This window comes from Eucyclogobius newberryi, unplaced genomic scaffold (assembly GCF_026437365.1).
Source record: "Eucyclogobius newberryi isolate DKJ021-1_F unplaced genomic scaffold, fEucNew1.0.hap1 SCAF_1, whole genome shotgun sequence".
Classification (NCBI taxonomy): domain Eukaryota; kingdom Metazoa; phylum Chordata; class Actinopteri; order Gobiiformes; family Gobiidae; genus Eucyclogobius; species Eucyclogobius newberryi.
The window spans coordinates 21,437,216-21,460,252 of NW_027315723.1; the positions used below are offsets into that span (position 1 = coordinate 21,437,216).

General features: G+C 42.4%; 1 protein-coding gene across 1 annotated transcript in view; it reads right to left on the bottom strand.

Moving 5' to 3' along the window:
• Positions 1–5,060: 5,060 nt before the first annotated feature.
• The window catches only part of opn8b (opsin 8, group member b), a 51,227-nt gene continuing 33,250 nt past the window's right edge, over positions 5,061–23,037 (bottom strand). The window contains exons 3-4 of the mRNA XM_072449288.1: positions 9,954–10,282; positions 5,061–5,420 (exon numbers count right to left, since the gene is read on the bottom strand). Coding sequence (XP_072305389.1) covers positions 5,061–5,420; positions 9,954–10,282 — 689 coding nt within the window. The remainder of the gene's footprint in view (positions 5,421–9,953; positions 10,283–23,037) is intronic.

Sequence of the window (23,037 nt, forward strand, 5' to 3'; positions counted from 1 at the left end):
ACCTAAACCAGGACTAAAGCAGGACTAAAGCAGACCTAAACCAGGACTAAACCAGGACTAAAGCAGACCTAAACCAGGACTAAAGCAGGACTAAAGCAGACCTAAACCAGGACTAAAGCAGACCTAAACCAGGATTACAGGCTGCTCCTCTCCACTTGTGTGGACAGGTTTAAATGGAAAATGGAGGCATTACTTTCCATGGACTCAACATTCCCTTAAGAAAACATCTTTTGATATAATGTAATTTAATAAATGATATCAAAGAGACAGAAATGTATCGGACTGACTCAGCATGGACATTTTGATTGGCGTTTCTGTCTATAGATAGATGATGCTGTTTAGAAGACATACGTGCAATTAACAATAAAATGTTTTTTTACATACAAGTTCCTTTTTTGTTATTATTTATCTCTATAAATTATAACTTTTATTAAAAAAAATGAAAAAAGAGATTTTATATGATTTTATGTTTTACGGAATGTAAGCAAAATCATCCAATTACTCGATTACTTGTTCGAGGTAAATAAGCAATAGCTGTGGCTCTAAAATACACAATGTACCCTATATAATAAGACTTTGAAATAATGTTAAATGTTAAAAAATATGGGCCAAGAAAGAAGTAGAGACTCACCATTCCCACTGTAGTGACACGCCTTTGCTGTTCAGCCTGAGCTCTCCAGTTACTATGTGTTACTATGGGAATAATGACATGTTTTAATGGAGGAATGCATTTTATTTGAGACTAAATGTAAGTATCTGAGGGAAAACTTACCAATATTTGAATGTGGATATGTGCATCACTGAAATAACAAATAATACATTTATTTAAAGGAACACTGTATTACAGCAGTAACACTGACACAACAACATACCTGGAATGGTCTTGTCAGGGGGCAAAGGTCATGTCAAGAGGCTTTGCACATTTTCTTTTGCTTTGAGGTTCTGATTCCTCTTCTGATTCAATGTAAAGGGGATTTTCCCTTAAAATACAAAAAACAGTATTTATCAACTGAGCAGTATAGAATATTAATTTTATACAGAGGGTAACTGGAGTAAAGCCATGCAGGTACAGGAGGAATAAAGAAACAGTACAAATATTACTTTTTGTGCTAATGAAACTGCATTTTACCTTGATCTACTTTTTTCAGTCGCTCGTCAGCTTCACCATCTCTGTGGTTGCACATCCAGTTTTTTACATATTTTCCTCAAAGTTTTTGTCTTTGGTGAATGACTTTGTGGTGCCAAAAAGGCAACATACAGAATTAATTATTGTGACTTGTACATAAAATGTAGATTTACATAATTCCAATAAAAAGTATGAATTCCAGTGCTATAAATGCTTACCACAAGTAATTAAATCCAGACGTCTTCATATGAGGTCCATGCTTTGTTAGGCTGCATGTTGTCTTTGAGGGCTTTTGAATAGTGTATACTTTTGGGTGGCCACATCACATTTTCTGCCTTTTACTCCAATAGGAAATGATAAAGTGGAAGCTGAGGTGGTCATGGTAACTGTACTGTAATTCTTTGATTGTCTTTAGTGTGGTGAATGGTCTTTGTCATCCATATCAGATGCAGCACGTGGAAGAAAGTTAAATTAGTAATGTACATGCAATACTTATTCTGAAACATTTTCAGGTGTAACAAAATGTATTTAATTGATGTACATCTATAAACAATAAAACATAATTACCCACTAAATAAACAGAACCATCATAAGTATGGCAGAGTAATGAGGAAATAAAAAATACAAAGCACAACTGGTTTTACAGCTGCAGAGCTCAAGAAACAAGCCACACAAAGGTTTCACCTAGAAACTTGCATGCCGTTTGTTTGCTGTTGTATGAATGGATTTAAGTTAGAATAGCATAGAAATAAATCATATTGATGAGAAAAATAAAATGTTTGTTTTAAAGCCAAATTAATCATTACATTTCCAATATTTGGTCTTCACTTTAGGCAATTCATAATTTTTTAAAAGTAAACATTATGCCAAATCAACTAGAGAACATAATGCAATAAAATATAAATGCTAAACTACATCGCAGGACTGTTCTTTCCCTGTCATTACTACCAGCATAGGTTACTTGTACTTTCAGAAAACAATACATTAATGGTAACCTGCTCTATGAGCTATTCTCTCCGCCAGACCCATAGACACAGACAGAAGCTCTGCCGTATCTCGAGGCTCCTGTCCCCACATCGCTCCTTGTGAGGCAGGTCGGCCTCATGGTCGGCCCCTGAGGGCCACCACACCGCACCCCGTGAGGCAAGTCAGCCCCATGGTCGGCCCCTGAGGGCGGGCGCACAGCCCCGAGTTTACTCCCCGTGTCCACATAACACACATAGATTGGTCCACTCTGTCCCTATTCAACCCATATTTTATCCCAAGTACAGATTATGATTATCTGATGTTGTACAAATACATTTTTCTAGCAGTTAAGCTAAATGCTTGCACATGTTAGCTGCTGCAACTAACAGACGCTAGCTAACAAGACAATCAAGGTTAACAATAAAAACTTGCGTTTACAAAATATTTTAGCCGAATGATTGTGTGGGATTTCTATTCACTTCTCAATAATACAAATATCATGATGACTCACCATGTGTGTCACTGCTGTTCTCCTGGAGACAAGTGTTGTAGATGTGGCTCTTCTGTGTCCGAGTTAGACTGAGGCACAGGCAGCGTGACACTGCCAAGAGGCTCGTGAGACTAAGATTTCCCGCTCTTTTAGCACCTGCAGAATGATCAGGTCTATGTACATTGATTCAACGTTGAATCAATGTTGGCATTTTAACCCTAAAATATAAGGTTAAAACAATGTTGAATTAACAACCTTCTTTCAACCATTGGTATTTCAACTGTGATTCAACATTGAATCACAGTTGACTTTTCAACGTCAACCAAAAATAACCAATCTGACCATAAATCAACGTTGAATCAACGTCTTTTGCTATCTGGGTTATCACTACGCCGTGGACATCCATCACTGTAGCAACGGGCAGACAAATGAGCTGCTCTTCGGACGGACTAGCTTCAAGTAAAACCGAGACAACAAATCCCTCGGGCAGCTCGGAACAGTGCGTTTCACCGTTTCATCCCCCTCGTTTAATCCGTACTTCTTCTCATTGGCTACTCATTTGAAATTTGAGGCCTACGCTTTCCAGAAAAGAAATTCCAACCCCAATAATTAGTGTATGGCTAAAATGCTCCGAAAATGAAGCGGGCCGCAACAGTTTGACGATAACATTTTAGCTTTATTTCTCCAAGCACCACACATTCTAGCCCAGTTAAACTGGTGAAACATGGAGCTGGAAGTTGGATATTGACTGTCTTAAATGTTACTTGTCGGCAAATATATGAACAACAGTCATTTATCTGCACTGACAACAAACTACAAGATGGCACTAGCGTTTGTAGCGTTACCAAACGTGTGCTCAGCCATTTTAAAGCGCAAACAAATGTCAAATGTTGCCCATTGTGTGAGGGTTTGTCCCGCCGGTTCTGTCCCAGTCCACTCAAACATGTGATCCTGGCGCCGCTACCATGCCTTTGCACATTACTCGTAGAAGGGTTCAAACACAATTTTATCAACGCGAAACAGTATATTGCTAACATATTGTCGCTAGCCCTAATCACGGTACAGCAGTGATGGGTTGAAGATTGTGTGCAGATGGTTTGAAGCAGTTTTTTAAGTGAACAAAGTCATCTTAAACATCTTCATTCAGGCGCCAAAAACTGTAAAGAAAGTGAACATTTTGTCCAACGTTTGGGTGAATTCAACAGACCAACACACAAACGAACCATAGACGACACAAATTCTTGAACCTACCAAAATACGTTCAGAAATGTAAGTCACGTGAACAATAAGCGTTTACACGATCGGAGCGGTTCAGGACTGGTTTACAGCGACAGTGAGCGATGTAACAGATGTAACGTGACATTTTTGACACCTTTTAATCAGTGCTTTTTTGGTCTCGTGCAGCTCGATGTCAAAACACAAACGCGTCAGTCACTTTTCGCCACCCAGAGCTTCCATTGGTCTTTCTCTTGGTGTTCTGGGGGAGGAAGATTCAACCAATCACAGTGTAGAATGAACTCTTAGATAAGACTATAGGTTGAGGCTACGTTCACACTGCAGGTTCAATACGATTTTTAAATAATTTTTTTTGCGTGGCCTGTATCTGAATTGTTTTTTGTTTTGTTTTTCATGATTGTGGGAACAGCCTTAATCTGATTAATTGCAAACCACTTTAATGCGCAGTACTACATCTGATACAAAGTGACTGCAGCATTATTGTTATTACTACAAGCTGCCAATTGGGAAAAGACTGGAATCAAACGGATTAAACCTTCAAACGCGCCAGACAACAATGGCAAAGCTAGAAGTTTTAAGCCGAATTGGTTTTGCAAAGCGTGCCAAAGATAAATCGGCAAAAGTTGAGATTGAGTTTTGAGATTTGGGTAAATCTTTGAATGGAGCGTAGTGACCTGCCGCGTGAACACGGCCAAAAGGTGATTAGAATCTAATCTTTTTCCAAGTGCCTGAATACACGGGTCACATGAATCTAACTTCTACTTTTTACTTTGGAAAAAACTGAATTCCAAACGCCTGACAGACAGCTACAGCAAAGACGGAAAGAAAGTGCAAAAAGTGTTCAGCTGAATCGGTTTTGTAAAGTGTAATAAAGATAAATAGGGCAAAAGTTGATATTTTACGACAAAAGAGTTGGGTTCAAACATCGAGACTGGTTCTAGTCCTGGTTTAGCCTTAATTTAGTCCCAATTTTAACGTGTTGTTTGAGAGAGTGTCAACGTACACAAAGTACAACGTATAGACATCGTGAAAAGATGGAAAAATTGTAACATCGGCGCGTTAATCGAGAATTACCAATGTTTTTGCCACATCGCCCGCCTGCGTATAGTCTACGAGCAGCACCCATATTCTCCTTAAGCTGCAGTGCCCCTCTTAAGCTTTCACAGTGCTTGTTTTTTTTTTATTCCACACACATTTTGTTCTTTACTCAGAAAGTTTCAGTAGTCCTATGAGTTCTGCCTCTTAGCCCTCCGTCGTCCCCAGTATCGTCTCCGTTATTTCCGGTAAAGAGCGTCTCGCCGCTCTGGCCTTGCCGTCGTTCCCGAGCACGTAAACAGTGTTGTCGTCGATGGAGTGTGTCACGCGGCACAGTTTGGTGGGCGCGAGACACGACAAGCGCAGTTTGTTGACCTCGGCCTTGAAGCTGCGGCTGAAGAAGTAGTAGATGAGCGGGTTGTAGACGGTGGAGCTCTTGGCGAACATGCAGGGGAGCAGGCTGACCTCCGGGGGGATGCTGTGGCTGCCGCGGAAGATGGACCACAGGCTGACCATGCCGTACGGCGTCCAGCTGCAGAGGAAGCCCAGGCTGATGAGGACCGCGATCTGCAGAGGGGACAGGAAGGTTTACATCAGGTGGGTATTGTTGCCAACTGTGTTCACTTCACTACATTCCCCTCTTTCCTACATGAACAGAGTACACAAAATTGAGGTCTAATTTTGCCAACTCACTCTAATGGACACAGCTATAGACACATTATTTTTGAAAGCCTCTGACCCAGACTCAGGCCAACCTCAGGAATGTTCACAGCAAAGGCAGATACACAGATCCATCAGTATAAATATTCTTTGACAAACTCACTGTTTTACTCTTTTTCTTTCCTACTCTCTCTCTTTCTCTCACTCCTTTTTTTGTAGGTTATAGCGTAAAACACATACTTTGAAGACGTACAACTTCTGTAGGTGGCGGTAAACGCACCTTTTCAGTTAGCTGCCAACCACTATTAAGAACTCTTCTCCCTGAGGATGCCACTAACAGTGGGTCTGGGAGCAAACATAGTGGCAGAGTGGTTAGCACTCTTAACTCTCAGCAAGAAGGTTGCATGATCGTCTCCCGGGTCAGACCGGGCCTTTTCCCCTCCCCTTGTCTAGGTGGGTTTCCTCTGGACACTCTGATTTCCCCCATCAATCTAAAATATGCACAGTAGGTACAATCCTCCAGCGAAGGTAATCCTGACCAAGCCTAGCAGAAGATCTGGAGATCTGCAGCGATCACTGCTCCTGAGGAGATGCCCCAGCGGCATTGAAGGATGGGTCGAATGCAGACACACATTTCCACATTTCCCTACGGGGATAATAAAGGGTCCATGTCAACCTCTCATCGACGTCTTTTACTCCTATTTTTTTCATTAGAAAAGGGACACTGCATGTACATCTTTTTAATATGTAAATATGACTATATATAGCCAGATGCTCGTCTCCATCTGTTGTCCCTGGACAGGCTGATGGTACATTAGAAGTCACACATACTGTAACACAGTTTACTGTTCACCAAACACATTAGTGTTAACTTCACAAAGGATCTGTATTTGTTATAAAAGAAAATATTTTCTGTACAGTCCAGATAATTATTACAATTATCAAAATATGACTACAACATGATTGGTCATGATTTGATTTGATTTTGTCCTGAATTGAACCCATTTCTGTCCTCATGTGAACTTGCTTTGGTCTTGTTCTTGTCCTTGTTTAGTGCTGATCTAGTCCAGCTTTAGTTTTATGCATTATATTGTAGGGTCTCAAAACTACATGTATTCAGTTTATGATTAAGGAAGATTTCTTAGCAGAAACGAGACAAGACGGGGCACCAGGGTTCAACCCAAAGGGCTAAGATACGGTCCTTAATCGCGCTCGTTAAAAAAGGTCTGAAGGGTGTTTCACGATTCAGGGACTTACATAGTCTAATCAAACAAACAATAGTCAATAACTCTTTCGTGTAGTTTATTTATCAAAAGGGTAATCAAAACACCGGAGCAGAAATGCGCACAGGTAAATCACAGGTGATGTTATATCAGATTTAACAGCAGATTTCATGCAGATAATGTTAAACCAGGGTTTTGCCTTTGATAACCAAACGTGTCTATGCTAATCTATATCAAAAAGAGGGAAAGTGAGAAGCTAAAGGGGGAAGGGACAGCTGAGCTCTACCCAAATCACGCCACAAGCGAACCGCACAGTTGTCTCGGCTTACGGTTCCGTAGAGATTCGGTCCGACTGGTCCTTGTCCGCGGACGAGGTCCGTAGCGGGGCGTCGCGTGGAGCGGTGTGGCGGCGAAGGTTCGTGAAGCGAGCGGCGGCCGTGGAGCTGGCGGCGGTCGGGGAGCGATGCGTCGCGTGTGGTGGAGGAGGCTGCGACGTGCTGTAGGGTCCTTGGCGCCAGGGAGCGGAGGAGGCTGCGACCTCCTTGAAGCGGCGGCGGCAGCGGAGGCGATGTCGGGGAGTTCCTTGGCGGTAGAACGCTTTAGCGGTGTGTTAGCTCCTCACGCGGCCTTTACTCAGATGAGGACGTAGCGCTGATCCACGTAAACTGCGTAGATTACTTCAAAAAGAAAAGAAACGAAGTAGCAACGAAAGTCTCTGTCCGGTTTAGCGCTTAAGCGTAGTTCCAGGTAGTTCCAGGTAGTTCCAGGTGGTTTCAGGTGGTTTCAGAGTCCTAGACTGGCATGGCCTTGTCGACCACGTGACGGACGGATTTTGTTGAGACAAAGGAAAAGTGAAAGGCCTGTCCGTGGAGACAGCTTTCAGAGAGAGGACAAAGGGGATGAAGAGAACAAGAGGAGAACAAAGAGAGCGTTTCTAGCTTGGAGCGTCCTTTTGATACCTGGCCCGCAGGGCATGCTGGGAGCGAAAGGGGCGGGCGCTACTGCGAAAACTTCCTGTCTAACATTTTCCTGACCGAGAAAATAAAACTGGAGTAACGTAAATAATAATGGCAAAAACATTGAACCCTGTTTTAACATTTACACGTTAAACACTTTTGGCAGTTTGTGCACATTATTTCTTGAGGTAGACACATTTTACATCTTCTTTCACCTGTGATAAAAATATCGAGTTAAAGCATTGGGAATATAAAACCTTAAACAGTGGAAAAATACGTAACACAAGGTGAAACATGAGTTGATTCGAAAAACATTCATGGCATAATCACATAAAACAGTTCATCGGGGCGTCTTCCTGTAAGACTGTGGGGGGAAGAAGGTCTTTTTATCACACAAGTCACAGCGGCTCCCCTGCGGTGAGGGACAGAGGGAGAACGAAAAACCCCCAATGTTCAAAGAGAGATTTTCTGTTATCTGGCCGTGGAATGTCCATCTCCATTCCCCTACAATATATCAAACTAGAAAAAAAATAGCAGCTAATGTTAAAGTGGCAAAGGGAATTTGAGGATTGATATAGTACAACAAATAATGTGTATATACTTGTAAAAGACTGAAATATGAATTCATATGAGGGACTGTTCAAAGAGAAGCGTAAAGTTGTAATTTGTGTTAAAAACAACTTTAGAAAAAGTCTTGGAACTACGTGGGAGAGAGGTCTCAAGAGAGGGAGATATGAATTGACATAAAAAGTTAAAGTGACATAAAGTGACATGTCCAAAGGAACAAAATACTTATTTTTGATAAAGATACATTAGTTTAAATCTCAATGAGACTGGCTGCGGTTACATGATTTTGGGGGTTAGAAGATTAAAATGACACGGCAAAATCCACTTTCTGTTTGATAATGGTCCTTCTTTCTTTTTACTCATAAAAGATCTTGTAATTTGCATGTCAATTTAAATGTCTTAAAGGTCCAGAAATTAGATAATTTTCAGTTTTCATGTGCATGTAATCATAGCCATTTTTCTCATTCTTGTTCTGTGTATGATTTGGACGTGACAAGAAATTACAAAATGTGTTAACAAAGGTTTTCTAAAAGAGCAATATCGCTTTTAAATCCTTTTTAACACTGATCCAAAGTTTAAAAAACGTAATTTGTATGTCCTGTAGATCTACAGTCAGTAACACTTAGTCATAAATCTACTAATTAACAACCTTAATAAAGCATAAATAAAAACTTCATAATGAACAAATAGTTTACTAAGAATGAGTCAAGCTGCTTAGTAACGACCGGGGCTCTCGTGGTGCACCTGCGCCTAGGCTCTAATTAGACTTATTTCTCAGTGAATATGAGTTTGATTGTAATAAAACACACAGCATTTTGAAGCTTAACAAACAGAAAACACATCACATGTCCCTACTGTCCCCTCTGTCCCTACTGTCCCCTGTCTCTCCCCTCTGTCCCTACTGTCCCCTGTCTCTCCCATCTGTATCTCCCCTCTCTCCCTACTGTCCCCTGTCTCTCCCCTCTGTCCCTACTGTCCCCTCCATCCCTACTCTCCCCTCTGTCTCTCCCCTCTGTCCCTACTGTCCCCTGTCTCTCCCATCTGTATCTCCCCTCTCTCCCTACTGTCCCCTGTCTCTCCCCTCTGTCCCTACTGTCCCCTCCATCCCTACTCTCCCCTCTGTCTCTCCCCTCTGTCCCTACTGTCCCCTGTCTCTCCCATCTGTATCTCCCCTCTCTCCCTACTGTCCCCTGTCTCTCCCCTTTGTCCCTACTGTCCCCTGTCTCTCCCCTCTGTCCCTACTGTCCCCTCCATCCCTACTTTCCCCTCTGTCTCTCCCCTCTGTCCCTACTGTCCCCTCTGTCCTTGATGACTCTGTGAGCTGCAGTGAGTGTTTCGTTGTAACATGAGATATTTACACAGGAATATTGTCCACGATAGTGATGCAGAGTTGTCTTTTTACACGTGGGGGAAAGTCGGGCCAAGAAAGTCTCATTTCAATGCTGCAGGTTCTAAACTGCAGAGCGCTGTATATCACATGTCCACGCTCCACGTGTGTGTCGCAGCGTCTAGATTCACTTCCTCATTAGACTAATTTATTCGTGAATATGAGTCCGATTGTAACACACAGTCTTTGTTCATGCTTTATTAAGGTTAATTAAGGTATAGTTAATATATAGTGATACTCTAATATGTCAAATATGACCATTAACAACTTATTCAAGCAGATGTTTGTCGTATGCGAGCGTACTTACAATGAGAAGTCTGCGATGGAGCTTAATGATATTTGGCATGCGATTGTAGCTGATCCCGGCTTTCTTGTAGGTGATGTAGAGTTTGATGGCGATGCCGAAGTAGCAGCAGATGAGGATGATGGTGGGGACCAGGAGGTTGAAAACAAACATGGAGATGACGAAAGAGAAGCCCTCGTCCTTCATGTTGCCCCAGGCCAGAGAGCAGGACAGACCAAAAGGCTCGGGGCCGTAGCGGCCCCAGCCCAGGATCGGGAACAGTGCCCACATCAGGGCGTACAGCCAAATCCACACACAGAGCAGCTTCATGTTCCTCCAGCTGATCTTCTCCCCTGCGCACACAAAAGGAAATACAGTAGATCTTCATTAGGCTGAGCAAAATAATATGTCTGTTTGCCGTAACCCGACCAACCCGCTATGAAACTAGCCGACTGAAAAATAAATATCAGCATTTGTTGAGAAAACGTCAAAATCTTTTATTTTTCAATTATTTCGCTGACTCACCGAGCGGTCTTTCATCACGCTTGTTAACTTTACTTTCATCCCAAAGGACTGATAACGCACCGCATAACATGTGCGACCTCACGTTCAGTCCTCCACGTGCGTCTGTTACAAAACAGATCGCGAGTAGGAATTGTCATATTGCCTTTAACGAGTTGGTTTATCATTGTCGGCGCCACTGACGTGCAGAGTAATGCCAGGCTCTGTCAGGGTGTGAAATTTGACTTACGCAAATGCATTCTGGGATTGAAACACGCCCAGCAGCGTCATCACAACAAACATGCCGGCGCCCGTGTCCCCCGCATGTTCCCCCCGCTTGCCTTCGCTACCAAAATAAAGGATAGCGGCGTACAAAAGGTCGATTGAAATGTCTTAAAGGTCCCATAACGTGCAAAATCGACTTTTCAGAGCTTTTAACCTTCTTACATTGCTATTTGTGCTTCATATATGTACCCAGAGTGTTTTTGGATTGATTCCCGCAGTGTTTAGCTATATTACAGACTATCTCCTTTCCTCTAATCTCCAAACTGACGGGCGGTGGGGCAAGACCGCATCATAAGGGCAAGCACGCGTCACCATCCCCCCTCACTCAATTATAAAGTCGGTCCAGTCCCTGAGTCTTTCTGTCATCCATTTCTTTGTGATGACTTTTCCCCTTCATTCAGGAGAATGTTCCAGAGGTTTAAATGTATTGTGTCCTTGGCTGGAGTTTTGAGGCCCAAACACATAGATCTGAAATTGAGTGAAGTGGTGATGTCACAGACTTTCCATAAGTCAAACCGAAATTTGAGTTGTACATGTTATTTACACAGATGTTTAGGAGATATTCAAGACATTATTTTTTTAAACCATTTAATCCTCCATAAGAAGTTGTTCATAATCAATACCAAAACTAAGGAGTACTTTATCTACTAAACACTCGAGAGGGAAATTCATTGCATTTGACCCATCCTTCAATGCTGCTGGGGAAACAGCAGCGCCAAGTTTCAACTAGAGACTTAAAAACATTTATTAACATAGAGAGCTCATTTGTGATTGACGACATCAGCCAATTTACGCCATTCTGCAGTTCTTACAGAGAATTATGCTCAGTAGGAAAGCTGTTTGCCTTTTTGGTGGACCGGGGTTCAAAACTCACACTTGCATGTTAGGTTTTTCACTTTTGAGTGCAAATGTTACTCTTTAAATACTGGATTAAGTCTGCTCGCCATAACCCATAAAAGTCTCTGCTTCTGCCACAGATGTAAATGAGCTGTGCACAGTACAAGCGTCTCTAAGTATTTCAATTTTAAGTTTTTGCATGTTTTTCTAATAAATAAAGAAAAAATGAAATGAAAACCCTAATATTTGGGGTTGAGAATTACGTCTGTTAATTGTTTTCATCATGGAATACAAATTGAAGATTAAATGTTTGAATTGTGACAACACGAACACATAATAGACAGTCACAATGAGAGTTTCAGGTGTGAATAATACGAGCTATAGAGATGCTTTTATAATAGGCTCATATCACACCGTCCTCCTCCTCAGGTCTAAGTGTCCTTGATGCTAATGCTCTGCTGTAATCACACATGTCTTATATGTGGAACTTAATCATGTCGTCTTAGCCTTTTCACCCATTTACAATATGCTGCAATACTACACAAGTGTAAACAACTATTATATTGAAGATAAAGAGGTGTTGAGTGCGTTTGCTATTTGCATCTAAACCTGTTCAGTACAAAATAAGCCGTCTTAAGGGAACACATCCATCACTTGTTTATTCTTTTACTATTTAACCAATCACAGCCTAATATCCTTTGCCTCTCAAAGCATCTTCACCGCAGCAATGAAAAAGTCAGCCTCGTCAGCCTCTTTCGCTCGTCTTCAGCACCAAGGCCCCGGGGAAAGCTTTTACCTTTCATTCATATTTACATTCACACTTGAACTGAGTATTGCCTAGTACCTCACGATACGATACGTCTCCCGATACAGGGTCCACGATACAACACACGTCCTGATACACAGACCTCGATACGATACACGTCCCGATACACAGACCTCGATACGATGCGCGTCCTGATACACAGACCTCGATACGATACACGTCCTGATACACAGACCTCGATACGATACACGTTCTGATACACAGACCTCGATACGATACACGTCCCGATACACAGACCTCGATACGATACACGTCCCGATACACAGACCTCGATACGATACACGTCCCGATACACAGACCTCGATACGATGCGCGTCCTGATACACAGACCTCGATACGATACACGTCCTGATACACAGACCTCGATACGATACACGTTCTGATACACAGACCTCGATACGATACACGTCCCGATACACAGACCTCGATACGATACACGTCCCGATACACAGACCTCGATACGATACACGTCCCGATACACAGACCTCGATACGATGCGCGTCCTGATACACAGACCTCGATACGATACACGTCCCGATACACAGACCTCGATACGATACACGTCCCGATACACAGACCTCGATACGATACACGTCCCGATACACAGACCTCGATACGATACACGTCCCGATACACAGACTTTGATACGATACACGTCCTAATACATGGACCTTGATACGATACACGTGCTGATACACAGACCTCGATACGATACACGTCCTGATACACAGACCTTGATACGATACACGTCCTGATACACAGACCTCGATACGATACACGTGCTGATACACAGACCTCGATACGATACACGTCCCGATACACAGACCTTGATACGATACACGTCCAGATACACAGACCTTGATACGATACACGTCCCGATACACAGACCTTGATACGATACACGTCCCGATACACAGACCTTGATACGATACACGTGCTGATACACAGACCTTGATACGATACACAAACCTTGATACGATACACGTCCCGATACACAGACCTTGATACGATACACGTCCCGATAAACAGACCTTGATACGATACACGTCTTGATTGATGGATATGCCTTAAAACCGGTGTTAAAAGTTTACTTAAATTATTTTTTGATGAAGTAGAACAACAAAATGCAGTAGAATTTCATTTCCTCAACATCAGAATATCCCATGATGAAGTCACGTTTTCAGCTCCTCAGACATTTCAGCCGTCTGTAGGTTCAAAAGTGTAACACTGCTATTTCCAATGACTTTATGTTTTTAGCGAATCACGACACATCTCTGTATCGATACACGTATTGCCAAGAAGTGCAGTCCTAAGGAGGACATTTTATGTTGTGCATCATCTGATTTCTGGAGTTATCACATTTTAAAAAACAGTTACATTGGATGTTGGTAATCTGATTTATTTCTGATTGTTCACACCTGTACTATGAAGCTGGCCGGACGAGTCGTTTTTCTTACCCAGATAGACTGACCCAACACGAGCGTCTCTTGATAAATCGTGCTGTACGAAGCGGGTTCACAACTTGCTCTGCCAAAGTTGGATTTTCTCAATGAATCTACTCGCGTTTCTCTTGTGCTGGTAAAACACACAGAATATCTGATCAAAATTGTGTTATTATTTTCTTGCTATGTAAATATACCCACTGTGTAAATGCATGTGTTTCATCATTAAACACAAATGCATGTCACTCCAGTTTATCTATTGTCCCTGAAGATAAATTTTCCCTTGAGAGTGACCGTGGCCCTCTTGCTGTGAGGCGAAACAAGAAACATTAATCCAACTCAAGCAGACTCTATAAGCAAATAAATAAGTGTGTTAATTGATTCATGTGATTACAAGATCTTTACTCTTTGCCTAGAAAACTAGCACTGCATGAAATCAATGGCTCATTGTAGCGCGTGACTTCCATAAGATTGAAGTTATGACAATATTTAGCCCCGAACAATCTATTTAGCTGCATCATTAAACTTTGAGTACAACAATACTTGTACTTGTTACTGAGTGCAGACACAGTAACAAGTACAAGTAGTACCAGACCAGTACCCTTGACCAGACCTGGGGAGCGCGCCTGTCATCACGCCCCGCCCCTTGACCAGACCTGGGGAGCTCGCCTGTCATCATGCTCCGCCCCTTGACCAGACTTGGGGCGCCCCATCATCTCCTATCCTCGTTGCCTTTGTCTTTTGTGGTGTTTGAGTACGTGTCCATCCATAATCATCAAGGCTCCTACATTTTAGCAGTGGTGGGCCGTCAGGACCAGCAAGGCCTTCTCTGCTAGCCTAAACATAATCAGAATATAATTTTAAAATGTATGTATTTTCCCACAAATATTTATTACGTTATTCCCCAGAGTAAGAGTTATACTCTTCATTTCATGGCTTTCCTCTTGTTGCACTGCTTCTGCCCCAGGTTCAGATTTGGAGGCTGGTCTTTATGTTAGAGCTTTTATCCAATCATATTCAGCCGTCATGTGTTGCCAGGGTTCTAAAATCTGCCGAGGCCTTCAGACCTCAACAGAGCTGGTGCTTGTAGCTAAAAGTGAATGGAAATGAAAATGATGTGTCAACCAATCAGCTTCAGAGTTGGCTCTTGTACGTCTGCTGGTTGTTACACAGGAGCCATCTAGCAGGCATCTAGATTGGATCACCAATATTGAGAAGCAGGTCCTATGGGCGGACTTATGCGAAACCTCACAAACTCTGATGGAGGAAACTGGATGTGACAGACACATTAATCCGTGTATTACTAAGCTGTTTTTTCAACCCACAACGGCGGAAGGACAATATATCGATTTGGTCGAGGATATAATTATAATGCCTTTCTCAAGACAAACTTTTCAAGAAAAGTTAGACACTGTAAGAAGAGGTCGTCCGATGCTGCAAAGCCTGTTACAGGCGGGTTTGTTCCCCACTTTCAAAGTTTGGACATCGGCGCATTGAAAACGCGTTGACAACGAGCGGAGAACAGCGTGGAGAACACCCGGACATCTGCTGGAAAACGCACGGACACCGGCGTGAAGAACGCGCGGACACCCGCGTGAAGAACGCACGGAGCGGACAACGGCGTGATTCAACTTGTTTCGACTTTGTTCGGCTGGATTATTGAGTCTTATTCGTCGTGTTGTCGTGATGTGCCCTAGCTCCGAGCTAGCCCCCCCGGCCCCACCGGCGCTGTGCGCGTTTATAGAAAGGAGGAACTCATGAAACTGCGGAAAACCATCGTCTTACCCGGAGATCGTCACGTTATCCCGGCGGACATCCTAATTTTCCCCCTCCATCCCTTTTTGGGAAATGGGAGGTTTTGTCTATAGGAGTTTTTGTTTATAAGAGTTCTTCTATTAAGAGTGTTTTTTAAACTTCCTATAATCTGTTATCTGTCCTTTTCCTCTGTATCTACCTGCGTTGTATCAATGAAATTTCTCCATGTGCGGACAATAAAGGAATATCTTATCTTACACCGGCGTGAAGGACGCACGGAACGAACACTGGCGTGAAGAACGCGCGGACATCGACATGGAAAACGCACAGAGAACGACGTGGAGAACGAGCGGACAACGCGCGGAGAGCGGAGAACACACGGACATCGGCACGGAGAAGGTGAGGCAACGCCTGTTTAAACTGCTTTTCTGTCTAAATGTAAAGTGTCTAGAGCCACGGCATCATAATGATGGTAACATGAGGGTAATAAGAGGTGGATTAATTCGGGTGGGACTGTGTATGACCTCACTGAAGGCCCCAAGCCCCAGACCCACGGCCCGCCACTTTGTTTTAGTGATGCTTTTACAGAGATGCTTACAGTCGTATGCACAGAATATGGTGGTTTGGTTATTACAGGTTCCACAGGTACGATCATGTTTTATAGAATTTAGTTTTGGAGAGGCAATCTTTGTTAAAAAAGAAAAAACATCATTAAATAGAAACAGGGGGGTGAGATTCAACCTTCCAGTTGTTTATAATGGAATTTTGAATCCCTGGAGAGGTCGACGCCCAGGGCATTGGGATGCTAATCAGTTACACAGTGAGGTGAGAGAGTGAGCCAGGGACAATAGGAGGCTGATAGCCCATTAAAGGACTGACAGAAAACAAAGAGTCTAGTTTGATAGAAAACAAAGAGGTTTAGTTTCTGGTGAAACCAATAACCCCTTTTATCAGGAGGTCCCTTGATTCGTATATTGAGAATGACTCTTGGATGAGAGTGGAAACATATAGTTAAAAAAAAAAAAAAAAGTCCAGATGAAACAACTGAATCTTTTTCTACATTTTTTTTTTGGGTTAGTTTTGCTGAGAAACAGTGCCAGTTAACGTTAGCTGCATCAGTTAAAATGGGTTCACTTACATGTGTAAAACACCATAGGAATGTACATGTATGACTGCATTTTTTGAATTGTATTTCTATGTTTATCGATATGTATTGTTTGAATTTGACTGAGAGCTGTGCACTTGAAATGGAGCTATGAATGTCGGACTCCACACGGTCTCCGCGGTGAGTTCAGAATAAACCCAGAACAAAACTTTCCCATTTGCAAACTTCTTATGAGCGTAGAATAATAAAAAACCTAATCACGCGCTGATGAAACTATAGATTTTTCTGTCCTTTTCAGATGGAATCATCATTTCAATATTATATTAACAATTACTCACTGAAACAAAAACACAGATTTATTTATTATTATTATTTTTTTTAATCAATTTGACTTATTTATTTTTTAAATAAGAATTGATTATGTGAGCTCTTTGTCTAGTGGATGACACGTCAAGTGAACCTATGAGCTGTTGAAGCAGACAAATTGCTCAGACAAAGCACAAGGACAGTCCACAATCCACACTCCACCGCAGCCTGGCTCCGAGGACGCTGCACCGGTCAGAAATTAACGAGGACGCAGTAAAACGCCCACATCGCCCGGATATTGACCATTCTTGTCATCAGAATTAGTGGCCACGTTTCTGCTTGTGACGTTCACACTTTCTACCTCATTTCAACCTCCATTTAATTAAAATATCATGAGCAGAGATTGCTTTTACTCAGTTATTACCTAAGTAACTTTATCGTGGGAAAACAGTTTAAAAGTTCCATCTTTAAGTCACTTTTAATCCGACGGGAAAATAAACAGATTTTCAAGGAGACATATTACGTGTTTGTACAATAACACAACATACCTGTCAACTCTCACGCATTTATGACCTGCCTCACACTCTCACGCGCTGATGGCTTTTCTCACGCTAAAAAATACATTTCAAAATAAATTTCAAATTGGTAAATTTTTTGATAAAAATGCCCTTCCCGATCGCGTCCAGCACTGTCACTATCGTCGGGAAATTTGAACGCTTCAAACAGACCACCGTAGATCTACTGCTGACATGAAACTAGGTCACAACAATCACAAGCCGTGTTTCAGCGCGCAAGTTATCAGCTGTCAGCGGGACCAGGGCCGGCCCAAGCCTTCAGGGGGCTCTAAGCGAAAACATTTTTGGGGGCCCCTCACCACGTCATCAGAATCAGTTTTATTGCCATTGTCAGTAAACAATTCACATATGGGAACTTTCTTCAACGCAAACAAAGCACCAAAACTCCAGGGCATCTGTTTGACAGTTAGTTTATTCTCAACACCTCACAGGGTCAAATATTGATAACTTAAATCCCACAATGCAACTTGGTATTCCGCTGACATCACCTCTACTCCCTGTACAAATAACACACGTCCCAGATACGTTTTTGGGTGTATTTGGGGGCGTTAAGGGTCGACAGCCACATTAGCAGTTTAAATTAATGAACAGGGGGGTCTGGGGGAGATTTTCAGACCTTTTTTGGGTCTTCTGCTGCATTTTAATGTGGTCCAGCCGGCTAAAGTACGAGTAAAATGTTGAGATTGTTATGCTATAAAATGATGATGTGATGAAACTGTGCCAGGAGAAAATGACTAAAGCCAGTTATTAATACATTAGTGTACTTAATTACTCAATACAATATTGGCTATGAAAAATAATTATGGTCAAATTGATTCATTTTAACTGAAAATGTACAAGTAATAGTTATCCTTACTAATTTATCTTTTACTGCTCCAACTGTTACTTCTTGCCAAAGTGACAAAACAAGTTATATTAAATTAAACAAATGGCATAAGCATTGCTTGATTAACAATTAACACTGATAAAACAGTGCAAACATGTTATTCCCAGAGAATGAACAGAACGAGAAATGAAGGTCCAAACCTCGCTATAGTGAAGCGACTGCGTTTCTGCAGCTTTGCCACTTTTATATATAAATATATAGTATTATTCTATAACAGACGTAATCATAATATGTCTGGTTATTTTTCACTATAATTTTTTTTATAATTTATAACAAATAGTCTAATGATGCTTTTTAAATAAATTGAAATGTTTTATTGCTCTATTAAAAGTGAATTACAATATAAATGTTTGTTCTGATCAGAACACCACACTGGACTCCTGCACCTTTACGTTCCTCTCATTCCACTTTAAGAAGTCAAAGTAAAACAGACATCACGAGTCACGATTGATCTCACACATGGTGATGTGAGAGAGAGGGACGCAAACTCAAACCCGCTCATCTCTGACTGAGGCTGCACAGGGGCCCGGGACAGGGGCCCGGGACAGGGGCCCGGGACAGGGCCGCACACTGTTCACTCCAAAGTCTCACGTCAGAGGTTCTGGACGAGACGGCCCTCGTCCGAACCGGATCGCCGCCTCTTAGTGACCCGGGGCATAGACGCCCCTCACCGGCCTCACCTGCAGCTAACACTCCCGGGCTGGTGTAAATGTTAAGCTTATTATCTTTCATTCAGACGTCGGTGTAATCCCTCATTCGTCCAGGCGTGTTCCATAGTAGAAAAAGCTTCAGTTGTAGTCATCTGGACTCAGTTAGAAAAAATAGACGTTTCGACAAGGGGGAGTTTCTGTTGAAACAAACAACTCTTGCTACTTCAGGAAGGCTCCGCCCAATGGGCGGGTCTTACCACAGAACAGTATTAATATCGAAGTTCTCGATCTAAATTCTTTTATTGACAATAACTCTTGGATGAGAGTCGAAACGTCTATTTTTTCTAACTGAGTCCAGATGACTACAACTGAAGCTTTTTCTTTCATTCAGACATATTATTATGCGCGGGGCAGAGCTCTCGTTGCCTCCAGCCTGAGCGAACTAACGTGACAGAATCGTGTTGTTTCAAACAGCAGCATTAACCGTCTTTGTAAGAGAAGTTCAATACCTGGAGAGTGTTGTTGAGTTTGCAGTTTCTTTACATCGTCAAGAAGTTTCTTCTTTCGTTTTTCGGCATCGGGGGGATATATTCCTCTGGACATGAGGACCACGCAGGGACCACGTTGTGTTGTGTTTATGTTTTGCTCTCGAGCTCCTCGCGCACAATGAAGTTGCCCAATCAGCGCAGGTTTGGTGTCTCGGTTGCCAGATTGTAATTACAAATAAATGCGGTTTGTGCGTTATATGTTACCGCTGTGTGCGCTGCCGCGCCAGCAGCACTACTACACTAGTGGCGCACGCTGCGCTTGCACTTCTCATAAGACGGGTTGCCAGATTGGGGGCCCTATTAACGCCTCGGGGCCCTACGCGGCTGCTTAGTTCGCTTATAGGCTGGGCCGGCCCTGAGCGGGACAGTGGCGGCAGCGGGACAGTGGACAGTGGCGGCAGCGGGACGGGGACAGCAGTGAACCTGTTCTGCTGAAAAAGTTCAAAACAGAGTGGACACCGTCCTTGTATCATCGCAGAGGAAGAAAATAAACATAGGTTGCACATCGATGCACAGTTTGCAATGGGAGCGTCAGTTGCATTGGGTTCAGTTGGGGGGTCAAAAATTGGCCAATTCTTCCTATGTACACAGTGCTTAAAAATGCGTAAGTGGGGGGCGTGTCTTAATCTCACGCATAGCCTCCTCTATAAGTTGAAAGCTATGACACAAGATCATTTTACATTTTGTTCATCGTAAACTCTGATCTAAAATGGCACAGTAATAGAAAAAGGTACGTCCACTTTCTGTTAAAAAAAAATAAATATATAATAATAAGCCTCGCCTCTTCACACTGGCATTTCCCCGTAACAAAGAACGAAAAGTAGCCGCGTGACATTTTAGAGGCTGCGCGACATTCAAGGGTCCAACGTAACATTTTAGAGGTTCTGTGACATTTTAGAGCCCGACGTGTGTCCCTCCGAGTTTTAATTTTCCAAACAACCACAACTAAAGACAGGAATGTGGGCGGGGATGGGGGATAGGTGAAAACAGGACTTTTCTGAGCTCTTGAGCCTCAGTTTCAGGACAAAACAGGAGTAATTCAAACGTACAGGGATCAATCCAAATACAACTTTGAGTAAGTGAACGATGAAGAAACACGAGATTAAAAACTTGATATCACTTTTTGGCTTCTATTCGCTAAAGTCGACACGGAGATTGCTTGGACATTTTTAACCGGACGGACTCTCGCAAAGACCACGCACATCGGAAAGGTCATTACATACAGCGTGCCATAGGTTTTGTGCTACTATAGAGTCCTGCAGGGAGCAACGAGCGGAGCGCAGGAGGTGCTGAGCAGGATATGAGATTGGACTCGTGCCCCTGGAGCCCAGACACTACAAGCGGTGGTGGAAAACACAACCCGAGAAAGGAGAAAATTGAAGCGATGAAAGATCTGGCGCTGCGGTGAAGAGGGCGGCGTGGGCTGAACTGATGACTGAGGAAGAGGAGGGTCTGTAGTCCGAGCACAGCGGGCCAGGCTGCAGCGGAGGAGGAGGAGGGTACATCGTTTTCCAACTGGAACTTCCCCTGAAGCGTCTAGTGGTTGAAAAACATTTCATTTCTTTCATTTAATTTCTTTCTAATTTGAGCCTGTTTTTGTTATACTCTACGTTCTGTGGTGTCAAAGTCTCTCTACGTTTTTGGACAGTGAGACGTTTTTGTCGCCATAAAGACTGCGATACGTATGTTTGCGTTATCGGTGCTAATAATGAATAATAAATGGCACAATTTTCCCATGTCAAAACTATAATAATAATGTAGCTTAGTATGTTTTATTTGTATTGTCTCAAACACTCGGAACATTCCCTGTAAAAAAAAAAACAATAACATTTTTTTAGTTTAGCTAGAGTCTCAATGCATCCATTATGAAATACAAAATCTGTATGCCGTATTTTCCGTACTATAAGTCGCACTTTTTTCTTTTTTTTATAGTTTTACCATGGTGTGACTTATACTCCACTGATAACCACAAGAGGGCGCTCTAGGCTCTAAGCGACGCAGAAGAAGAATCTGCACTTCCTCTACCTCTGGAGTTTGTGGAGTTGTTTAGAAGTGACACAGAGGAAGAAGAATTCAATGGATTTAGTGATTTGGGGTAAAACTGATGCTTTGGTAAACTTGTTAGCATGTTCTTTATGCTATAGTTATCTGAATAACTGTTCATATGTTACGTTAAGGGGTGCACTGTGGGATTAAGGGGTGCACGGTGGCAAAGGCGGTTAGTGCTCTTGCCTCCCAAGAAGGAGATCATGGGTTCGATTTCCAGTGTACCAACATCACATGATCTCTCTGGGTAGAGTTTGCATGTTCTCCCCATGTTACCGTGGGTTCTCTCCGGGTTCTCCGGCTCCTCCCACCGTCCAAAGACATTCATGTGTTAGGTAGAATTGGTGACTCTAAATTGGCCCTAGTGAATGAATGTGAGAGTGAACTGTCTGTAATGTCTATGTCTCTGTGTTGGCCCTGCGACAAGTTGGCCACTGTCCAGACCCGTTACGTTAACATACCAGACACTTACCACAGTTTGTGTCACACGTACACCTATTCATCATGTTCTCTAATCTGTTATTATTTCAAATTGAATTTCAAGATGAAATGTCTGTTGTTTGTCTTGGATTTTATCAAATACATTTCCCCCAAAAATTGGGGGAAGAACAGGTGCGTCAATTAGTATGTTTCTTGCTACTGTCACTTGAGCACAAGCCAATACCTTTGTACTTCATTTCAGAATCCATCTTGATTATTTGTATTCATTTACTTCTCTACTACTTTGAATTCACACCATTTCTGCTTTGTTTTTGTGTATTTCTGTTGTTCTCGAGTCAAGAAGGATTTGTAGATACGTACTTCCTTTCAATAATTGTAACAACGTGAAATTCCACGGTAAATGTTTCCAAACTGCTTTAACATTAAAGGTTGAATGGACGATTTTTTTGGCCCAAATCTGAGTCTTATTTCCTCGTGGCGTGGACTGCCGATAAGTCCTGCCACGTATCAATCATAAAACACACCTACTGCTCACCTGCAGCCGCGTGCGGTTCGTCCCCACGTTTCCGCATGTCTAAGCGCATGGATCTATCATAATATATTATATATATATATATATATATATATATATATATATATATATATATATATATATATAATATACTATATTATTATTATTATTAATATAGTTCCCTCAGTGTACGGGACAAAATGAAGACGGAGAAAGACAGTTCGAGCTGACGCAGAAGTGGACCGAAATCTACGAGAGACGAGAGATATGATGCGCTCCGTCGCGCTAATAAACAAACGCACGTGTGTGTTGTATCAGTCCACACGGGGGAGTGGCATGTGCACTTCCACCAGAGTTCTCAAATCGCCGAAAAATCGTCCATTGCGCCTTTAAG